The 20659-nt window shown below is 44.2% G+C and overlaps 2 protein-coding genes across 4 annotated transcripts in view; both read left to right on the plus strand.

Moving 5' to 3' along the window:
• The window catches only part of kat6a (K(lysine) acetyltransferase 6A), a 52875-nt gene extending 45022 nt beyond the window's left edge, over positions 1 to 7853 (plus strand). For 2 of the 3 annotated variants that reach the window (XM_034226898.1, XM_034226897.1), the window contains 4 exons: positions 62 to 254; positions 517 to 1248; positions 1789 to 2050; positions 2359 to 7853. In XM_034226898.1, coding sequence (XP_034082789.1) covers positions 62 to 254; positions 517 to 1248; positions 1789 to 2050; positions 2359 to 5768 — 4597 coding nt within the window. In that variant the 3' untranslated portion in view covers positions 5769 to 7853. The remainder of the gene's footprint in view (positions 1 to 61; positions 255 to 516; positions 1249 to 1788; positions 2051 to 2358) is intronic. The other variant, XM_034226896.1, reaches the window with a different exon arrangement.
• A 1923-nt stretch (positions 7854 to 9776) lies between these two features.
• On the plus strand, positions 9777 to 17147 carry ap3m2 (adaptor related protein complex 3 subunit mu 2). Its single transcript, XM_034226892.1, has 9 exons — positions 9777 to 9925; positions 12035 to 12319; positions 12454 to 12625; positions 12936 to 13073; positions 13158 to 13243; positions 13578 to 13711; positions 13856 to 14063; positions 14493 to 14637; positions 16586 to 17147. The coding sequence occupies exons 2-9, from the start codon at positions 12047 to 12049 to the stop codon at positions 16684 to 16686; spliced, it is 1257 nt and encodes a 418-aa protein (XP_034082783.1). The 5' UTR covers positions 9777 to 9925; positions 12035 to 12046; the 3' UTR covers positions 16687 to 17147.
• Positions 17148 to 20659: the final 3512 nt, after the last annotated feature.

Below are 20659 nucleotides of genomic sequence, written 5' to 3' on the forward strand. Positions count from 1 at the left end.
CAAAAACACGATATCTACTATCTAGTTTTAACGCTGGTGTTTCTTCCTGCTGTGTGCTCAGGCTGGTCCTGGTGCGGCGGGAGAAGCTGGTCTCGAACCACATGACCCGCCTGAAGGCTCGGCCGCGGCAGATGGACGTCGACCCCGAGTGTCTCCGCTGGACCCCCGTCATCGTCACCAACACGGTGGTGTCTGACGGAGACGAGGAGGATGACGAGGAGGATGAAGAGCCAGAGGAGGACAAAAGCAAGGAGGTAAATGTGTAGAAAGGACACAATTCGAGTAATATAAATCCAACATTTTCAAATGTTTTGACTGATGGTGATGATAGTTTCAGTGTTGAATCCTCACAGTCACATGACCTTGGTATTGTAACTCAATTTCATAAACATGTAACAAGAAATGCTCTTAAGTTGGTCGTGTATTTCATTTTCAGTTGTGTAAAAAGTCTTAGAATGATGTCAAAATGGTTGTATATTATTATTGATTTTAGTTTTTACTGTATCTTTATTATAGATCAAACCAAGTCACAAGGTCCCTCCTGTGTCCTGGCACATGCGCCAAGCGAAGAAGAGGATGGAGGAGGACGAAGACGACGACGACGAGGAGGAGGAGGAGGAGGAGGAAGAGGAAGAGGAAAGAAAAGGCTTCCCGGGGTTTCCCATCAGCCAAAGCTCTCCCCCCTCTCCTCCCTCTCCTCCCCCCCGCTGTCCGCCCCCTGCACCAGAGCAGCTACGCCCGACTCCCCCGACAAACGGAGAGCGCAGACCGCGGGGGCGCCCGCCAAAAAACTGGCCCTGGGGGAAGGTGAAGGACAGCCCGCGGGCGGGACGGCCTCCTAAGATCCGCCCGGTGGAGGACGAAGACGATGAGGAAGACGAGGAAAGGACCGAGGGAGGGAAACACCCCGGCTCTGCCAGCAGCCCCCCCTCCCTTTTCTCCCTGGACAGACAAGAGTCCACCACCTTTCACTCGCTGGACATGGCCCGGCACCCCTCGATAACCCCCACGCGCAGAGGGCGGCCCCCCAGGAAAAAGAGGGGCCCCAAGCCCAGACTAATAGACGGACCTGAGGGGCCGCTGCCTCTGGGGGCCGTCAGGAAGAACAGCTTCACTGAAAGCAGTGAAGAAGAAGAGGATGATGATGACGAAGACGATGAGGAGGATGAAGATGAGGAGGATGATGATGAGAGGAGGGCATGCTCCCCCCCCACACTCACCAAGCCCACCATGTCGCTCAAATGCAAGGTGAGAAACAGACCGTAACTATTCAAATCTGGGAAGTAAGATGTTTGCATTGTGTTATACCCAGGGTTCAAAACATCAACATCAATGAGCATTTAGTTGTATTTATATCCATGTCATTAACTATAATCATCTTTTAACCAGTGTCCTCTAAGTCTGGAGTGTGAGTCGGGTTTTATTAGTTAACATTTGAACTAATGTAACCATGTGCTCATTTCCACACATCTTTTTATATCACTTTTATATACTAAATCTGAAAATGCTGTCAACAGGCTTAAAACTAAAATCTTCTATAAATCAGGCTATCAATGCTAAGAACAAAGCCCACTGTAAAAACCTTCAGAATCAAGATATGAAACTGAGTCAGACATCTCCACTCGAGTAGCACCAGATCATTAGGCATTATCTAATGTGCAATTTTGGTGAATTTAGGAGAAATCCACTGAAGCATTACACAAAGTCAACACCTAAATGTGTATCTTGGATGCTTTTTGTAGTGTCTTTTGCGAAACACACCTAATAACCCGCCCTGTTTTTACCCAGAAGCCACTGAGAAAGCGTCGTTTTCGGCAGCGCAGCCACCCTCACAGCAGCGTGGTGACGGAGACCATCTCTGAGACCACGGAGGTGCTGGACGAGCCCTTCGTAGACTCCGACTCAGAGAGGCCGATGCCCCGACTGGAGGAGGAGACGCCGCTGGGACACCCACTGCACCGATACCCCCCCAGCCGCTCCGCGCTGAGGCTCTCGGACCCCGCGCCCAAGAGAGGCCGACACCCCCACCTCTCAGACTCAGAGGAAGATGGTGAGCAGACGGCGTTTCAGTGCAAGATTTAGTGATGATTGAGTTGTGTAAATACTGTAGAGCTGCAATGACGAGTCGATAAATAATGACTATACATATTGATAATGAAGTGTTTTTTGTATTTAATACTGGCAGAAGAAGCAGCCTCTCACATGGATATGTTCTGCTTTTTATAGACAATTTAAGAAATTCAGGACGACAGTTTTTACTTCTTTATTGACCAAACCTTTAATTGTTCTAGGAGATAAAAGAGAAATTCATGGATGTTGAAAATCTATCTAACTGTCTTCTCTCCTTGTCTCTCTCAGAGCTCACGCCTGTGCTGAAGCCTGTGGCTGCTCTGCAGGCAGCTCCATCAGAGACGCTGTCGGCTAACCCCGAGGTCCCAGTGAAGAAGAAGAAAGGCTGGCCCAAGGGAAAGAGCCGTAAACCCCTACAGTGGAAGAATCAAGGACCTGAAAAAACCCCTGCAGCTGGAGAAGGACTGGCACAAAGTGGGGAACCCCCACCCCCCAAAATCAAAATGAAGCCTGGCCGCAAGCCCCGAAGCTGGTACCTGCAGCGGGCCCAGGAGGAGGCGGAGAGGCAGGAGAAGGAGACACAAAAGCTGCAGGGTCTGGAGAAGGAGCCCCACCTGCTGCAGACAGACGACCGCAACAAGCAGCGCAGAGCCAACAGCGACAGCAAACAGAAAGACTCGGACGACGAAGACGACTATCTGCCTAAGCCTGTGGAGCAGAAAGTGCCCAGGAAGAGAGGAAGACCGCCTAAGATCCGCAGCCAGCCTCCACAGCCCGCCCCCAAACCGACTCCCACTTCCGAGCCAGAGGAGGAAGAGGAAGAGGAAGAGGAGACTGAACAAACCTGGGAGGAAGACAAACCCAGCTGTCCTCCGTCCCGCCCCTTGCTGTCCCCGTCTTCCTCCTCCTCAGGACCCCGGGCCCCACCGTCCCAGCCTCAGGACACAGACATGGGCGACAGGGAGGAGGAGGACGATGATGAGGAGAGGGAGGAAGAGGAATGCAGGAGCACGGGGAGCGGCGGCGTCAACAGGCGAGCCGCGGTCACACCGGGTTCAGGAAGCAGACGCAGCGAGGATCACGACGCAGACGACGAAGGTGACGGACACCTGGAGGACAAGAGCAATGGCAGCAAGAAGAGGAAAAGCCAGGACTCTGAAGACGAGGATGAGGACGAAGACGAGGAGGAAGAGCCGGCCTCCCGTGCCAGCTCCCCTCCGGTCAAAGAAGAACCCCAGGGCGGAGAGGCTTTTTTGGACATGGAGAACAGCGTGGCCCGCGACTATGTCAGCAAGCAGGAGGAAGAAGAAGAAGAGGAGGAAGAGGAGGCTGAGGAGGAAGGGCAGGAGGTCAAGACTCGGCCCTCGTCAGCTGACCCGCAGCAGGAGGAGCGGCGACGCCGGGAGCAGGAGGAGTCGGCAGCGGCGGCCGCAGCCGTGGAGACCGTCACCGCCATGTCTGCTCCTCCCGAGCCCATGGAGCTGCAGCCGCTGCACCAGGAGGACAAAGAGGTCACGCTGTTGATGGAGCCCCAACACCCCCACCCGCACTCCTCTCACCCCCACCAGCACTCCGAATTCAAGGAGGAGCTGGGCCACCATCAGCAACACCACCCCCATCACCACTCCAACGAGCTGGACCTGGAGACCATGCAGGCCGTGCAGTCCCTGACTCAGGGGGAGGCGCAGGATGAGGAGACGGAGCCACAGCCGCACCACGGGGCCTACCAGGACTGTGAGGAGACCCTCGCCGCCTGCCGGACCCTGCAGAGCTACAGCCACGCGGGGGAGGTGGAGGAAGAGTCTCTGGCGTTGGTGGAGGACTGCGGGGCGTCCCAGCACAGCAGCCCCCTCCCTAACCCCAGCGCCACGCCGCTGCCCAGTCAGTCCGTGCGCTCTGTGAACAGCCCGGGGTTAACCTCCGGGATCATGGACACCACTCCTGCGGGGCCTAGGGGAGGAACCCCCGGACCCACGGGAGCAGGGGGCGGAGCTGGAGGAGCCGGAGGAGGAGGCTACACCCAGATCACACCGGAGCATCCCAGCTCTCTGTCGGCCCCCTCCCAGCAGAACATGGAGACTTCACCGATGATGGACGTGCCCTCGGTGTCAGACCACTCCCAGCAGGTGGTGGACAGCGGCTTCAGCGACCTGGGCAGCATCGAGAGCACCACGGAGAACTACGACAACCCCAGCAGCTACGACTCCACCATGGGCGGGACGGGGAACGGAGGGGGGATGTCGGCCGTAATGGCGGGAGCTTCCTCAGCTTCCTCATCGTCAGCCTCGTCTTCTTCAAACTCGGCGAACCCGTCCTCCTCACAGTCCAACAACTGCTCCTTTGCCCCCGCCCCCAGCCTTACCTCCTCCACAGGAAGCGGAGGGTCCCAACATGGGATGGGCAGCTGCAGCCTCATCCAGCAAACAGGGCCCAACACTGGACCTGGAGCCGGTAATGTGGGCGGTGCTGTGCCCCAGCCCCCGCCTCCTCCACCACCGTCCATCACCCCCAACTGCGGCATCAAGTCTCCGCAGAGCTGTGTGATCGAGCGGCCCCCCAGCACCAACCACCAGCAGCAGCAGTCACAGAAGAAGGTTGCTCAGCAGCAACAAGCCTCCAACCCCTCACCGTCCGCTCCTACACCACAACAACAGCAGCAGCAGCAGCAGCAGCAACAACAACAGCAACAACAACAGCAACAACAGCAACAACAACAGCAGCATCAACAACAACACCAACAGCAACAACAACAACAACAGCAGCAGCAGCAGCAGCAACAACAGCAGCAGCAGCAGCAGCAGCAGCAGGCCCTGTCCCAGTGCAGCATGGGTAATGGCTTTTCCTCCACCCCCATGATCATGGAGATCCCTGAGAGTGGCGGTGGAGGGGGGGGCCGCACCCTGTATGAGCGCATGGGTCAGGACTTTGGCACGGGGGGCTACCCTCAGCCCTCCGCTACCTTCAGCCTGGCCAAACTCCAACAGCTCACCAACACCATCATGGACCCCCACGCCATGCCCTACTCTCATTCGGCCTCCGTCACCTCCTACGCCACCAGCGTGTCCCTCTCCAACCCCGGGCTGGCCCCGTCCCCCCACGCCCCGCTCTCTCAGGGCCAGCCCACCATGACGCCCCCCCCTAACCTCAGCTCCGGCTCCATGAACCTGGGCTCGCTACAGCTTCAATGCAACATGCCCAGCGCCAACCTGGGTCTGGGGCCCCCGCCTCACACGCAGCGGCTTCAGGGCCAGATGGCGACGGTCAAGGGCCACATCTCCATCCGTTCCAAAGCCACGCAGCAGCTAGCCCCCGCCCCGCACCAGCAGCAGCTGTATGGCCGCAGCTCGGGGGCCGTGGCCATGCAGGGTGGCCCCCGCACCCTGGCTGTTCAGCGCGGCATGATGCCCAACCTCATGCCCACGCCGGCACCCTACAACTCCATGAACATGCCGCTGAACGCCATGTCGGCCGGGTACCGGATGCCCCAGCCCATGATGAACAGCGGCTACCACGGCAACCCCCCTTACATGAACCAGCCGGCGCAGTACCCCATGCAGATGCAGATGGGCATGATGGGTGGGCAGGGATACCCCCAGCAGCCCATGCAGCCCAATCACCACGGCAACATGATGTACACAGGCCCCACCCATCACAGCTATGCCGGTGTACCCAAACAGTCGCCGTACATGAGCAGATGAGCAGCAGAGACGAGGGAAAATGATACTCGCTGAACTCTAAATGTCCACATTTCTCCTGTTACCCTCTCCGGGGCTGCGGCAGGCGCCGGGGGGGCGGAAGTGACGGAGACAAAGAGGGTCTATGGGTTTCCTGTTTTTCGACGTTGTCATTTTGTCCATTTTCATTTGGGCTCCCCTCCCCCTCCTAGCAAGCAAGTGGCTGGGGCTCCCGGTTTAGCGGGTTGTGTGAACATGGACCTTCTGCTGCAGGCCCACACACTCCTTCGTCATGTGATCTTAACACAGGCCCGGGAGAGCGGCGGGACAGGAGGTAACACGGAGAAAGACAATACAGGAGAACCTCGCCTCTTCAGACTGCGAATGAAAAACAGTGGTTTACTGAATATATTCAACCATGCACACAATCTTTTAATTGATATAGGAAGCCTTACCTTGGAAAAAAAAGAGACATTCTGGGCAAATCGTTTGTTTTGTTAAACATATTGTTGAATCTTATTTTCGTTGTCGTTGTTTCCGTTGTTTTTTTAAAATACTTGTGTGCAGTCCGACCTCTTATATGCTTTGGTCTTTATATGTGTGGCATTCTGAAAAGATGATACACACCCTCTCGCTCTCAGAAAGCCCCGACACGTCTCTCCTGGGCGGCTTTTCACCCGGTTCCAGAAGAAGCATCAGAGCGGGGCCTCCAGGTGTGCGAGGTGTCGAGCTGTTCCCAGAGTCTTCCCGGATCCATCTTGTTCTACCAAAAAAACAACAACAGCAAAGACACAGACGTTACTGTCTGTTGAATGAAACAAGTAGCATTATTTTCCAGTTTGCCACTCTTAGATGTAAATATTCTGGTACTTCCCAATATCCAGCACACACACACATACACACACTGGCTAGTGCTAATTGGTAGCTAGCTCAGGAAAGTAAAACATTCAGCTGTACTTGTTCACACTCCACTGACAGACGGCATAATATGTCAGCCTTTTTTAGCAGTTTACAGAACAAACGGTGGGATTCCCATTGAACTGCTTTAATGAAAGTCGGTCAGCAGAAAGTGTATGCGACCCAGAGAGGTCTGCTTTTGAATGGTGTATTCTGTTCAAACTGTATATTTTTCGTATTTTTTTGCTGCATAAGTCTGCACTCCCATTAGCTAGACGTATGGCGGGACAGTCTGCCTTTATAAAAGGTGCCTAAAGCCTGATCTAGTGCGCGGATTGGCCCTCACTCAGAGGCACGCTCGTATAAAGCAGGGTCGGAGGAAGAGTTCGAGGTTCTGTTGGTTGACTCCATGTACCAGTATTCAAAGTCAAAAGAGGAGATTTTCATTTTTTCTTACAGACCTGGCATTGCATACTTTATTTGTGTGTATTGTTCTCTACTTTATTTTTGTGTTTCTTTTTGTTTCTGAATTTGATCAGACTGGGCAGCTTTCTTTTATGACACGAGCTGACTCTTTTTGACTTTAGAAAAACCTATTGTAGAGAAAATGTTTTTTCTATAATATAAAAAGGAAACTCTGACATTGATATTGGTACTGTCATTTTTTTCACTTCTGTTTCAGGAAAAAAAAACAATACATATTTTTTAGCTCACCTCTTGGGTAATGATTACTAAGAAATTCAAAATGTACAAAAAATTACCACTCACTTTTAGTGACTTTAAGATGCCTTTAACCTCTCCATTCCATCTCATCTCTAGAGTTTTCTATCTTTGTGTAGTATATTAATGCTATTTTAAACAAAAGGTCTACAAATATCTAAAGGTCACTTGGCATTCTTTTCTTTTTTTACTTGTGTGTGTATAGGATGACTTCCTTACATTTAAGAGGCATGTAAAAAGGAGCTCAGTATATTTCTGTCTGTTTATATCGCTTCCCTTTTTGTATCCTTTGTAATTGTACATGTTGCGTTGTATGCTAACGGAGAGCGCAAAATAAAGAGAGGAGAGACAGCAGTGAAGGCGGCCTCCACTCTTCTCTCTCCCTGTATGTATTTCCATTTATTCTGTTTTTTTTCTTTCTTTCTTAGCAAGTACTTTCAAAGAACTCTGTACATTTTAACATAAAATGAAAATAAATTATGTTGAGCCATTCATGTTTTCGTTGAGATTTTTACAGTTCCATCTTAGTCAATTCAACCAATAAAATAGTATCAGTACATAGATGCTTTATGCTTAGCCCTTGTGCCTCACTAGGGACATTTGGCTTCTTATTTTTCAGTATTCAGATATATTAATGCTAACACAAATGCTGGAAATGCTACTCCTATAATAAGTCAATAAAATGCAGACACTAAGAGTCTTCACTTTTCTTTTCTTTTATTCCCTGTAACAAATCTGTCCACATCTTTGATCCAACAGCTAGAGGGTAAAATACATCTCGAACCCTATGTGCTTTTTAATATCAGGATAAATGCCTCCCTTGTTTCCACTACACACGTATCTTTGACGTCATCCGAGCACTTCGTCTACATAAAATAATTATAGTTTTGGGTGGTTTTTTTCCACTTAAAAAATAATATAACATAAAAAGGTAAAGGTAAACCAACTGGCAAAAAAGGCTCTGAAATTATGGAAATGAATAAACATTTAGTACATATGGTCAGTTTTAGGAGGAAGACATTTTTGACCTTTCGAGGCTGTGGTTTCCAACCTTTTACCCTGATGGACCCCTTTTTTATTATTGACTCAACTGACCTGGCGACATGTTTTAAGGATATTTATTTTCCCATCAAATTAAATAACAACAGTACAGAACAACTTATACACTGTACAATTCAACCAAAGAGTGAACACATTAACCGCAGGAAGTTTGGGTAAAATAAAATACAGACCCCTTATAAAGCTTTGGCGACCCCTAGTGGGAGTTCGGGACCCCCAGGATTGGGAACCAGGTATGTTAAGGTTAAGGTAAATCAATCAATGTTTATTTATGTAGCCCAATATCACAAATGTTACATTTGTCTCAGTGGACTTCACAGTTTGTACAGAATATCAGTATGAGAATACGACACCCTCTGTCCTTAGACCCTCACAGCGTACAAGGAAACACTTCCGGAGAAAACCCACAGTTTAAAGGGAACATGGGAGAAACCTCAGGGAGAGCAACAGAGGAGGGATCCCTCTCCCAGGACGGACAGACGTGCAATAGATGCCGTGTGTAAATCGAAGAGATAATACATTTTACAGCATAGGTAGACCAAATGTTTGGAAATGCATGTGTCTATAATAAGAAGATGTAAAGTCCTCTGTTCTCATTTTTGTTCTGATGTCTGTGCTCTCTCAACATTTACTGTGAGGAAATGTTCACTTATTGACACTGGGGGTGGATTGTTTGCATGTGTGTGGAAACTTTGCTTTAAGGGTGTGAACCAAACATGGAAAAAAGGAGAGACTGCAGACGAGGAGACTTTAATCATTTTGCACCTAGTTTGAATTAATCTGTAAAATCTTTGAATATTTTTTAAACAATCAAACAGGGCTTAAATTATTGATCTTTTGCTGCCTCTTAAAGAAAATGTTCATTCATACTTATTTACATTTTAAATACACAGCGGAATTGTCTGGATCCATTACCATTTTTTGGATCTAATATTTTTTTTTAAATACTAATGTGATTATATGTTAATTGTATCTACCAAGTCAATAATAGATAGGCTACAGATTTGTAAGAACACTGAAAAAGAAACAGAAAATCTAGAAAAAACACATGTTTCCCCCTTCATAATTTCAGAGAGTACATGTTTTATTTACAGTTTGGAATAAATCAAAGACATAAGCTTTAATAGCAGGGTAGTACTCTTCAGTACCTGTGTCTATTTGTTTGATGGGAAGAAACTTCACAAGATGAAATCTGATACTGGAAACAAAATGTCAGACCAGCTACATCTCAGAGCCAATCAGCGTGCAGCTTTACTGGTGTTTACCGTTGCCCTCCCTCCATCGTCCAAGTCACGAGTCACCAGCTTCCGTATTTTCGACCAATGATTCTACTTGGTAGGCGGGATTTCAAACTCTCCAGGCATTCTGATTGGTTCCTTGCACTCTCTCTACCAGTCCTCCCAACGAGAGCAGCTCCACCTAACGGGAAGCAACGACGTCTGCTTAATCTTTCATTGGGGAAAAAGGGTGGAAAGGCGAGACGAAAACGTACAAAATCGTCCCTGGTAAGTCCTCTTAACATATTGAATCACTCGAGTGACAAGTGGTGATTTTTCAGTGAGGACAGCATCGGTTTTCCCATGTATTTTCATCTATTTTACCTGGTGACGGGGCTTTTCCTCTGTCATGAGACTGAGGCAGGAGGAGGGTCAGATGTAGCATCTTGTGTGGAGGCCTCCAACTGCTATAAAGATAGCTAGCTAGGTGCTCAGTTTAATGTTAACTCATAATGTTTAATTGCAGATTTAAATACGTGTAAAAGCAATGTGTTCAGGTTTTTGTAGCTCCAAGTTATATTGGGTGCGAACTCGATATGTTGCAGCATATTTAATGAATATTCCGGTGTCATATTTCAGAGACACTTTAATTAAGTTAAGTAAAGCAACCGTTTTTTAACCGTTTACTAGTATTTGTAATTTCCGTTTGTGTAACGTTAAATGTCCTCCGAACTCAAATGTGAAGACAAGTCCTTAATTGGTTTTATTGTTTAGCTATAAAGTGACTTTTCCTTATTATTATATATGATTTAGTCTTTATGACTAGTGTTTGTTCTAGAATTGTATTCAATGACAAAAATAGAAGTTCTGCTGGTGCCAAAGAAAATAGTGCTATATCTCAGAAACTACAAGAAGCCAAATCAAATATTGAGTAGGAACTAATAACAAGTTAAATATCAAATATTAAGCACACATGTAGTTTAAAAAATAGATGTTGTAAGGAGACATTTCAAAGACACAGCCTAAGTGTGATATATATTTGTTGAACCATGTTGAGAAATGTCAAAGTTAGATCCTTATTCAAATTTAGAGCAATCACACAGCAGTTGAAGAATATTTCTTTAACATAGTTCATACTGTGTAGTTTTTAGTAAACTCCTCTAAATTAATACCTTAAATCCCCTTTAAATTGATCCACAACAGTAAGAGACATGTTTAAAGGTTCACAGGAAGCAGTCATCCACATGTTGCTGTGCATGAGCGTGCACACCCTGTTAGTGTAACTTATTGATACTGTTGAAATATAAAGTATGTCTTTTTAATCTATTAGCTATCAAATTGATATGTAGTGTCGAATGCAGACTTAATTTATGTATCTAGTTATGTACATATCTAATATCTAACTATATAATCAACGTGCACATCTGCTCATGAAGAAGGCTCATTGTCTGTCATCCAGACCTGCTTTCATCAATGTGTCATGTGAGAGGAGGAAGGGCATGGACTCTCTGTTTTCACTGTTTCATTCATTCCATGTTGTTGTTGTTAAACTTTAAACGGGTTAAATGTTGTTGTTTGAAAGCTTATTATGAAAATGTACCTACATATAAATCATTTGATGATATGTAAATAACAAGTGTACTTTGTATTGATTGATGTATTGCTCTGTATACAGCAGTTATCCTTTCATCACATTGATGATAGGTCTTTGAACTGCTTCAGGTTCATTCAACGTGTTTATATTCAAAGTCAAACTTGTATATTTTCTGAAATGATTGATCAAAGTGTCTGATTTGATAAAGAAATACATCAAACATGATTAGCAATACTTCTTTGCGATGGTTATTTGTTATTAGTTTTGACCTTTTGTTTATTTTGGTGATTATGTTTATCAAATTGACAGAATGTACTTATTGTTTAAATTTTTTTATTGACCTTAAATATATACTAAACATTCAAGTGGTTCTTAGGGCTTTCTCAATTAATCGTATTTTAATCGCAATTACGATTTTGGCTTGCAACGATTATGAAAACAACATCATTATTATTTTTTAAACATTATTTTATTGGTTTTTCAGTTGAGTTATACTTAAAGTTCAGGGTAATCAACTGTTAAAAACATACTGTTCATCTTTTTTTTCAATAAATAGATGTTTTCAAAGTAAATGGATAATCGTTTTTAATAATCGTGATATCAATTATTAACCCAAATAATCGAGATTATGATTTTTGCCATAATCGAGCAGCCGTACTGGTTCTTTGTCATTATTTAATAAAAGCTCAGCATCCAAATAACCACAATTAAACCTAAAAGCACTTTCTTACAAAGTATTAAACTTCCTCTCCTCATCTCATTTGAAATGTTTGAGTTTTCTCTTTTGACCTCCTTCCCGTCAGCCTCCAGCCAAAATGATCCACAGCCTGTTCCTCATCAACTCCTCGGGGGACATTTTCCTGGAGAAGCACTGGAAGAGCGTGGTCAGCCGCTCCGTGTGCGACTACTTCTTCGAGGCCCAGGAACGAGCCACCGAGCCGGAGAACGTCCCTCCGGTGATCCCCACGCCGCACCACTACCTGATCAGTGTGCTCAGGCATCGGATCTACTTTGTGGCCGTCATCCAGAGCGAGGTGCCGCCGCTGTTCGTCATCGAGTTCCTGCACAGAGTCGTCGACACCTTCCAGGTTCCCGTTCATTTTCCAGTAGCTGTTTAGTTTAAATGACATATATCTGACTTTCATACCCAGTAGTAGTTTTACTCTGCAATGAAAATAGACTTGAATCTAAGTCTAATCCAAAATACTTTTTTTGTCCTCAGGATTATTTTGGAGTGTGTACAGAGGCTGCGATTAAGGACAACGTGGTCGTGGTGTATGAACTCCTGGAGGAGATGCTGGATAACGGCTTCCCGCTGGCCACAGAGTCCAACATCCTCAAAGAGCTCATCAAGCCCCCCACCATCCTCCGCACAATGGTCAACACCATCACAGGTACAATCCGTTGGATGACTGCATTTCAGATTCAGAAAAGCTTTTCCAAAACAGTCGTAAACTTATTTGCATGGGTTTTGCATTATTTGTATTCAATCTGACAATGTCTATGTTACCACCTGGTTTGACTGTTCAGCAGATTGAATGAACGTCATCAGCCTGCTACACAAACAGTAGCTTTTATTCTCTCTTGATCATGCTGATCACAGACAGGTGGAATCAATCCCATCCAAAAGTCTGTATTAGCGCAGATATTATTCTGTGTGATGTGCTTGTTTTTTTTTACCTTTGGTGAACGTGTGTTTTTCAGGCAGCACTAACGTCGGAGAGCAGCTCCCCACAGGCCAGCTGTCGGTGGTGCCATGGCGACGCACCGGAGTCAAATACACCAACAACGAGGCCTACTTTGACGTGGTGGAGGAGATCGATGCTATCATCGATAAATCAGGTACGGCTCTGAACAAACACGTCAGGATATGCAATACTTTGCCTCGTGTTTATTTCTCACATTGACTTCCACCCTCCTCCTCAGGCTCCACCATTACAGCAGAAATTCAGGGAGTTATCGATGCCTGTGTGAAAATGACAGGCATGCCCGACCTCACGCTGTCATTCATGGTGAGTGTCCTCTTATCATCAGAGTCTTTGTATAAATTCAACACATTTACAAACTCACGATCAGACACATGATTGACATTTGATAAATACACATGTTATTACAGTTTAAATCCAGAGACGATGACATGTATTGCTGGGATGATCACAATACGTTCTCTCAAGACTCAGCTGATTTGTTTTATTTTAATATCAGTTTATTATGATGTTATCTAAATGATTTGATGTTGCACAATACGTCCACATTTACAAAGCACTATGCAAAAGCAATGGGATGATGTTTCCAGTATGCACATATTATCTTACCTACCCCTTAACCAACCGTGCCCTCTCCCAGAATCCTCGGCTGCTGGATGACGTCAGCTTTCACCCGTGTGTTCGGTTCAAGCGTTGGGAAGCTGAGCGCATCCTCTCCTTCATCCCCCCCGATGGAAACTTCCGTCTGCTCTCGTACCACGTCAGCTCCCAGAAGTCAGTGATTTTCACACCCTTCAGCATAATTATAGTCCTTGCTTTTTAGTAGTAGTTGCTCCAATATTAGAATATCATAAAAATGTAAACAACACATATGACTGGAGTGTGATTGCAGTTGTTTGTTGTCCTCGTCTCCTCCAGCCTGGTGGCCATCCCGGTGTACGTGAAGCACAACATCAGCTTCAGAGAGGGCAGCTCTCAGGGCCGCTTCGACCTGACTCTGGGCCCCAAGCAGACCATGGGCAAGTCGGTGGAGGCGGTGCTCGTCAGCAGCCAGCTGCCCCGCGGCGTCCTGACCGCAAACCTCAACCCCTCCCAGGGAACATACACCTTCGACCCCGTCACCAAGGTACTGAGGAACTGCTTCTGAGTGTGTGTTTATACGCCTAAAGGAAGGACGAAGGGAACGTGTGTATGAACAGGAAGGTGCAGACGTCTCAAAAAGCCTGTGACGAATGCTTTCTCCCTAGCTCTGTCATTAAGTCAGAATATGGGACCGTTCCTCAATCGTCAAAGTCAACTTTATTGTTACTTTCAGTTTGTGTGTACAGACAAGAGAGATCGAAATACCGTTTCCCACAATCCCAGATACAAAAAATACATATATATAGAAATATATATACACAATCCACAGACACATTTATACTAATTGTCGAAAAATTCTGTTTTACAATACCGCTCCAGGACTAAAAAGGCAACCATTTGATTTGATGCATATTTTCTCCAAGTTGTAGTGTTCTCATACTGCCATTTGAATGTTGTCTTTATTTTCGTCCAGATGTTGACATGGGATGTTGGAAAGATCAACCCACAGAAGCTCCCCAGCCTGAAGGGCACCATGAGTCTGCAGGCCGGGGCCTCCAAACCCGACGAGAACCCCACCATCAACATCCAGCTGAAGATCCAACAGATGGCCATCTCAGGTACACACACACACACACAGACACACACACACACACACACACACACACACACACACACACACACACACACAGACAGAAATATTTGTCATTATTGAGATTAGAAACCAGTATCCATGTTGTTTCAGAGAGTTAGATTACTACGGGAAGAGTAACACATTCGATGTGTTCAAGGCCAGGCATTGGAATATTAGTTAGTCATTAGTTTAATAAGGTGGAATAAAGTATAAACATGATCACATAAAAACAACAAACCGTAGAAAAGACATACATGTATCACAAGTAGTACACAATATAAAATATACATTAAAATGTTCTATAAATACTGCAGCAACAGAAATATAGATGTATACTACAGTAGCAGAGACATCTGTACATAGGATGTTATATACATACATATTGTAACCAATAATGAATTGTGATTACACGCTGAATACCATACATGAGGATCATTTAACCTCAGCCCCCCCCACATGAGAAGCTTCCTTCACATCAGCTGATAACCACCTGACTGTCAGCATGTGACACTGTGGCCACTAGAGGGGGCCAAAGGCATGAATACACCTCACATGACCTCAAAGTACTCTATGAGCAGGTTCTGATACTCATGATTACTACTTTTATTCATTCATTGTTTTCACTTTATGTGATTTGCATAAAAAAACCGTTAGGATATGCAAAGCCATATTGCTAACAAACCTTTGCTAAACAAATGATTTCACAACATGGAAAGCAATAGGAAAAGCATGCATTTAGTGCAATTAGTATATCGTTTTCTGAGTTTAAAAAAGAATTACTTCAATTGAGGCAATCAAAGGTGTGATATGCAGCCGGATCCTACTCCATCTGGCATAGGTTGCATCCCGCCAAAATTGCGCAATAATGAAACTATTTTGAGTGTACCTTGAACATATGCATGCCTTGTTAAACCTGAACATGCATTCACTATTTATATATACATTTGATGCATTTGTTTTTCCATATAGTAGGGACACAGAAACCAAAATAAAGTCTAATAGAGAGGCGAAGTCCCGCCCATCTACTTCCGCCCCATGGGACCTTATTTCAGAAAACTGATGTATTGAAGTCGATGGAGAGAGAAAGATTATCCTTCGATCCCGTTTGAATTGTGCCACGAATTACACAGATGATGTTTGTCAATCTTAAAAAATAATTTCCACGTCAAAAAAGTCACAGTTTGTCGTAAAACTGTTGAAATATAAGACTATGAAAAATACGCAACTAGAAAGACTACAAATCCCAGAGTCCCGGTCCCGCATGCTGGCTCTTACGGAACCGACTAACTCCCCTTGTGTGTACGTACAGCTCTCAACGCGCCAGTGATTTTCACCTCGTTTAATACTTTTCGCCTCATTCTGAAAGAAAGAAGTGAGATGTTTCAACGTGACGGCCGTCTTGGTGTGTGGTGCGAGACGGGAGATGTAGTTCATTGAGCGTCTCACACAAAGAAAGTGTTACTTCACAGTTTTACGACACATTTAAATATTTTGCACAATTATCTTTTAAATCGACAAACATCATATGTGTAATTTGTGGCACAATTCAAACGGGATCGAAGGAAACATTTTCTCTCCCCATTGACTTCAATACATCATTTTTCCGAAATAAGGTCCCATGGAGCTCCCCCGGAAAGGGAGGGACTTCGCCTCTCTACCAAGATTCTGAAAATGCCTTCAGAACAGTCATGTGTGCTAAACAACCCTCTGGTGTTTTACTTTGATATATTTCCAAGAAAATGTGATATTTCCCAGTGGAGGAAAAACCTAATAAAGACATCTCTGTAGTTGTTTAAAAAAATAAATCGCATATCTCTGGTAAATCCAAAATGAGCCACCCGCCATCCTTAAACATTCAAACTTGTCCAGTAAGTGCAAATCATTTTGTATTGAGAAATGTAAATGGGTAAACTATATTTGATATCCTCCTGCAGGGCTGAAGGTGAACCGACTGGACATGTACGGTGAGAAGTACAAACCTTTCAAAGGCATCAAATACATGACGAAGGCTGGCAAGTTCCAGGTGCGAACATGAAGACTGCTGCTCTGTGACTACTGGACCAAACCACCAGGAGACTGACGGGGGGGGTGTGATGGGGGAGTTGGTACATTCCCTGTGTATATGCATTTCAGGATTTGACAGATGGGAGGCTCCATGTAGCAGCTAAGATGGACCGTTGCTCAAAGTCTGTTGAAGTGAAAGTGCTTTAAGTAGTGAGTCAACATGAGATATAAACATTTCCATCGAACCCCGATCATCCTAATTTATACTTCTCTACTTTACCGCTTTTTTCCCCTGTTCATTTTTATCCTGAGCCCAAACCAAACCCAAGCAGTTACATGAGATGTTTGTTTTTTAATACAGGCTTCTTCAAGTTCAAACATTTCAAACTCTAACAAACAAACAGTGGTCCCTCTCTCTCTCTCTTTCTCTCTCTCTCTCTCTCTCTCTTTCTCTCTCTCTCTCTCTCTCTCTCTAGTCTCCTCTCTATTTCTCTCTCTCTTACCCTCTCCTCTCTCTCTCTCTCTCTCTCTCTTTCTCTCTCTCTTCCCCCCTCCTCTCTCTCTCTCTCTCTCTCTCCGTCTGTCTCTCTCTTCCCACCCGTCCCTCTCTCTCTATTTCTCTCTCTCTCTCCCCTCCTCTCTCTCTCTCCCCCTCCTCTCCTCTCTCTCCTCCCGATCTGATGCTGTTCTGTTATGGCTGTAAGTATCAGGTTTAAAAGGCCTTAAATTAAAGGATTTTATTTATGGCATGTTCCTGGGGATAAATGCGTGTACACTCCAAAAAAAGATATATTGGACCAATAGAATATCAAAATAGAGCCACCCCTTTCATTCATTGAGAAATCATGAGGTTAATAGTATGACAGAAGACTAGTATTTTCTGTACGATTAATTAATAGCAGTGTGTTTGTGTATAAATAAATCATGAAATACACAAAGTATTTGACTTTAAAGTCTAATGAAACTGCTGAAGAGACACATTTATATATACAATTACAGAAATCTAATTTGTACATTCAGTTTACCAATGTGTTTCCACTGGTGCTCAATGATGTCATTTTGTTGCACCTATTCTTCCTCACTGTTATATCTTTCATCTGACAGCGCAGTTGGCCCCACCTACTGCTTATCTCCACAGACCAACAGTTTGTGGATTAAGAACCATAACAAGTAGATGTATTCAAAGAAAATACATTATTCGCCGATTTTAAGGACATTTGGAAATGTTGATACATAATAATGGAAACCTGACCATTGTCTGACAACACATTATAGTACGTCAAACTAAGTCAAGACACTAGTTGTATTTGATTGGGTGGATATGCTGTAACAGCGAATACTGTAAGCTCCTTCCTATAAATCATTCGGACACTTCTAGTCACATGATCTTGCTTTATTTCACCCAAAAACGTGCTCCTTATTTTGTATATGTTTCTATGTTACTTGTTTGCAACCCACCAATGAAACTTTGAAATATTTCTCATCGGCCTGTCCTTTACATTTGACTGATTCCTTTTGTGTTTGCTTTTGTGTTTGTTGCGTTACTGTAATGATGAGTCTGCCGCACTGGAGTCAGAACACTGAAATATGAGGTCTTTGTCCGTCCTCCCATCACACACTTTCACATCTGCCGGTTCTCACATCTCCTTTAACGCGAGTGAGACTGTTAGAGCTGTTTGTTACCATGCCGATTTCTGGGAGATCTTCAGGTACACCTGTGTTATTCTATTATTTATTAAACAAAACAAAATGGCTACTTTCTAGAGTAATGTCTTGTGTGTCTTACTGTCATACAACCTGAATGAAAAGCTTTAATTCTACATTTTTTGTATTGAACCACATTAAGATAATATCAGTTCTTGTCCTCAACAAATAGAGATATGTGGCCGTTAGAAATAGTTTAGATCAGGGGTGTCAAACTCAATTTCATCACGGGCCACATTCACATTATGGTTGCACTCAAAGGGCCGGTTGTAACTTTAAGACTATATAAAAATACATATATAAATATTTAATATATATAAAATAATGTATTATATTACATTATTGCCTCTGCATTGGATTATTGTCGGATAAGGTAATAACTTCATAATTAACTACGTCTGGAAGCAGAAGTCTAGGGCAAATAATCGCAAGTCTCTTCATTGAAATTGTCACAAAATTATTTAAAAAGAAAAGCCACATTTTGAAAAAAAGTAACATTAAAAACAATTCTGAGGAAAAAGTCAAATTTGAGATGCATTGTGGGACATGTAGTTTATGGGCAACGTGCTTCTGTATTGATTGATTGATTGATTGATTGATTGATTGAAACGTTTATTAACAGCTTGTATATTGGGTACAGTACAGTACAGCTCAAAACATACAATTGTTAAGGAGATGCAGACCAGAGAAAGACTTTCGTCTTGTTTACATCAGGGTCCCCCATTTCCAATTCATCATGTCATTTAAGACATACAAGACATATTTGACATACAGATGGCTTATTTACAATTTACATACAGGTGGTTTTTTACATACAGATTGCTTATTTACAATTTTCATTTTAGATTTCGTTCTAATACATCCTAACCGGACATTTAAGACATACTGTAAATAGGCATGTAACCGTATTATAAACATATTATATTCTTTGCAAGCTCTTGTGGGGCCACAGAAAATGAAGTCGCGGGCCGGATTTGGCCCCCGGGTCTTGAGTTTGACACCCCTGTTTTAGATCCTGTGAATTTGGTGCTTAAAACTCTGGTCCAAATGATATCCCAAACATATTTTAATAATGAGCTGGTACCTCAGAAGAAATGTTGACGGTTTTGCATTTTGTGTTTGCAGGATTTTGTTTGTGTGTTTGTTTAACAGCCTCCAATGGAGTGTTAAAATGGTGTAAAAATAAAGATTGATGTGTTATAACTGAGTGATGATAACACTTATTATTGAATGTGGCTCATACTGGGAAATTATATATTGTGTTGCCTTTCATGAATTGCTTTGGAAACTATCACTTTTCTTAGTTTTAGTTCTCAATGTTTGAAACAACATTTTAGATTTATGTCAATTTTATTGTGTATTTTTTCAATTTTCCAGAAAAGACTCATGTCTGGGTGTTAACATCTGAGAATATCTGATTTACATATCTGATATTCCAAGCATTAACGAGTAAAACCACACAAATTGTTTATACTTCGTTCTCACTCTTTGACTTCATTTACTGAAAACTGCCGGACCCAGCAAGGACTCATTGGAGCTTCTGCATCTGATTACATTTGCCACCATACTTTCAAAAATACCTTTTAAAACAAAGTGGATCAATGACTGACTAAGCATTGGTCACTAGTGCAAACTTGAAAGGCAGATTACTTTGAATACATCATTTTGAGATTATTTTGTCTGCTTTTACCCAAAGAATTTCAATGCATTAACTTTGGAAAAAAGGTTTGCTATATTGTTATGAATTGACAAGATTATCTCAAAACTATGAGACTGTTTTTTTTTTTTAATGTAATCTCATGCTGAATAATTTAGTTACAAGAAACGCTAATTGCCCGATTTAAAATAGTGCTTGCTTCTTTGGGAAGATGTAAGGGTATATCCATCAAATCCTCTTATCGATTAGTTGACCAAATTAAGAGTGATGGAGGATAAAGAATTATAAAATCGTTCAGAAATGAATATGTGTATTTGTTTTGTCGCTGTCACTTTCCTACTTTCCCCTATGACCTGCATAACTGCTCTCCTGCCGCTGAGCACGGTGTGGATCAGACCTCACTTTCCTAAAGGCAGCTGAGATACCTGAGCTCTGTCAGCCGGGGTCACTGCAGCCCTTCATCTGAACAGAGCATCCCATAATGTGTGCAGGACAGGAACCTAAAGTATCCTCACCCCTCCCTCATGATGTCACAACATCTGGTCCAAATCCCCCCTCTCTGTATGACGCCCCCCCCCCCCAAAAAAACATCTCCTTGCTCCAGCTGGCTGGACTCCACTCCATAATTTCCTGATCACTTTAA

This window comes from Gymnodraco acuticeps, unplaced genomic scaffold, assembly GCF_902827175.1.
Source record: "Gymnodraco acuticeps unplaced genomic scaffold, fGymAcu1.1, whole genome shotgun sequence".
NCBI classification, from domain to species: domain Eukaryota; kingdom Metazoa; phylum Chordata; class Actinopteri; order Perciformes; family Bathydraconidae; genus Gymnodraco; species Gymnodraco acuticeps.

Coding starts and splice junctions, on each gene's coding strand:
- ap3m2 (XM_034226892.1), top strand. CDS start 12,047: ATGATCCACAGCCTGTTCCTCATCAACTCCTCGGGGGACATTTTCCTG. Junction 13,074..13,157: donor TGCTATCATCGATAAATCAG/GTACGGCTCTGA, acceptor CCTCCTCCTCAG/GCTCCACCATTACAGCAGAA. Junction 14,064..14,492: donor CCTTCGACCCCGTCACCAAG/GTACTGAGGAAC, acceptor ATTTTCGTCCAG/ATGTTGACATGGGATGTTGG.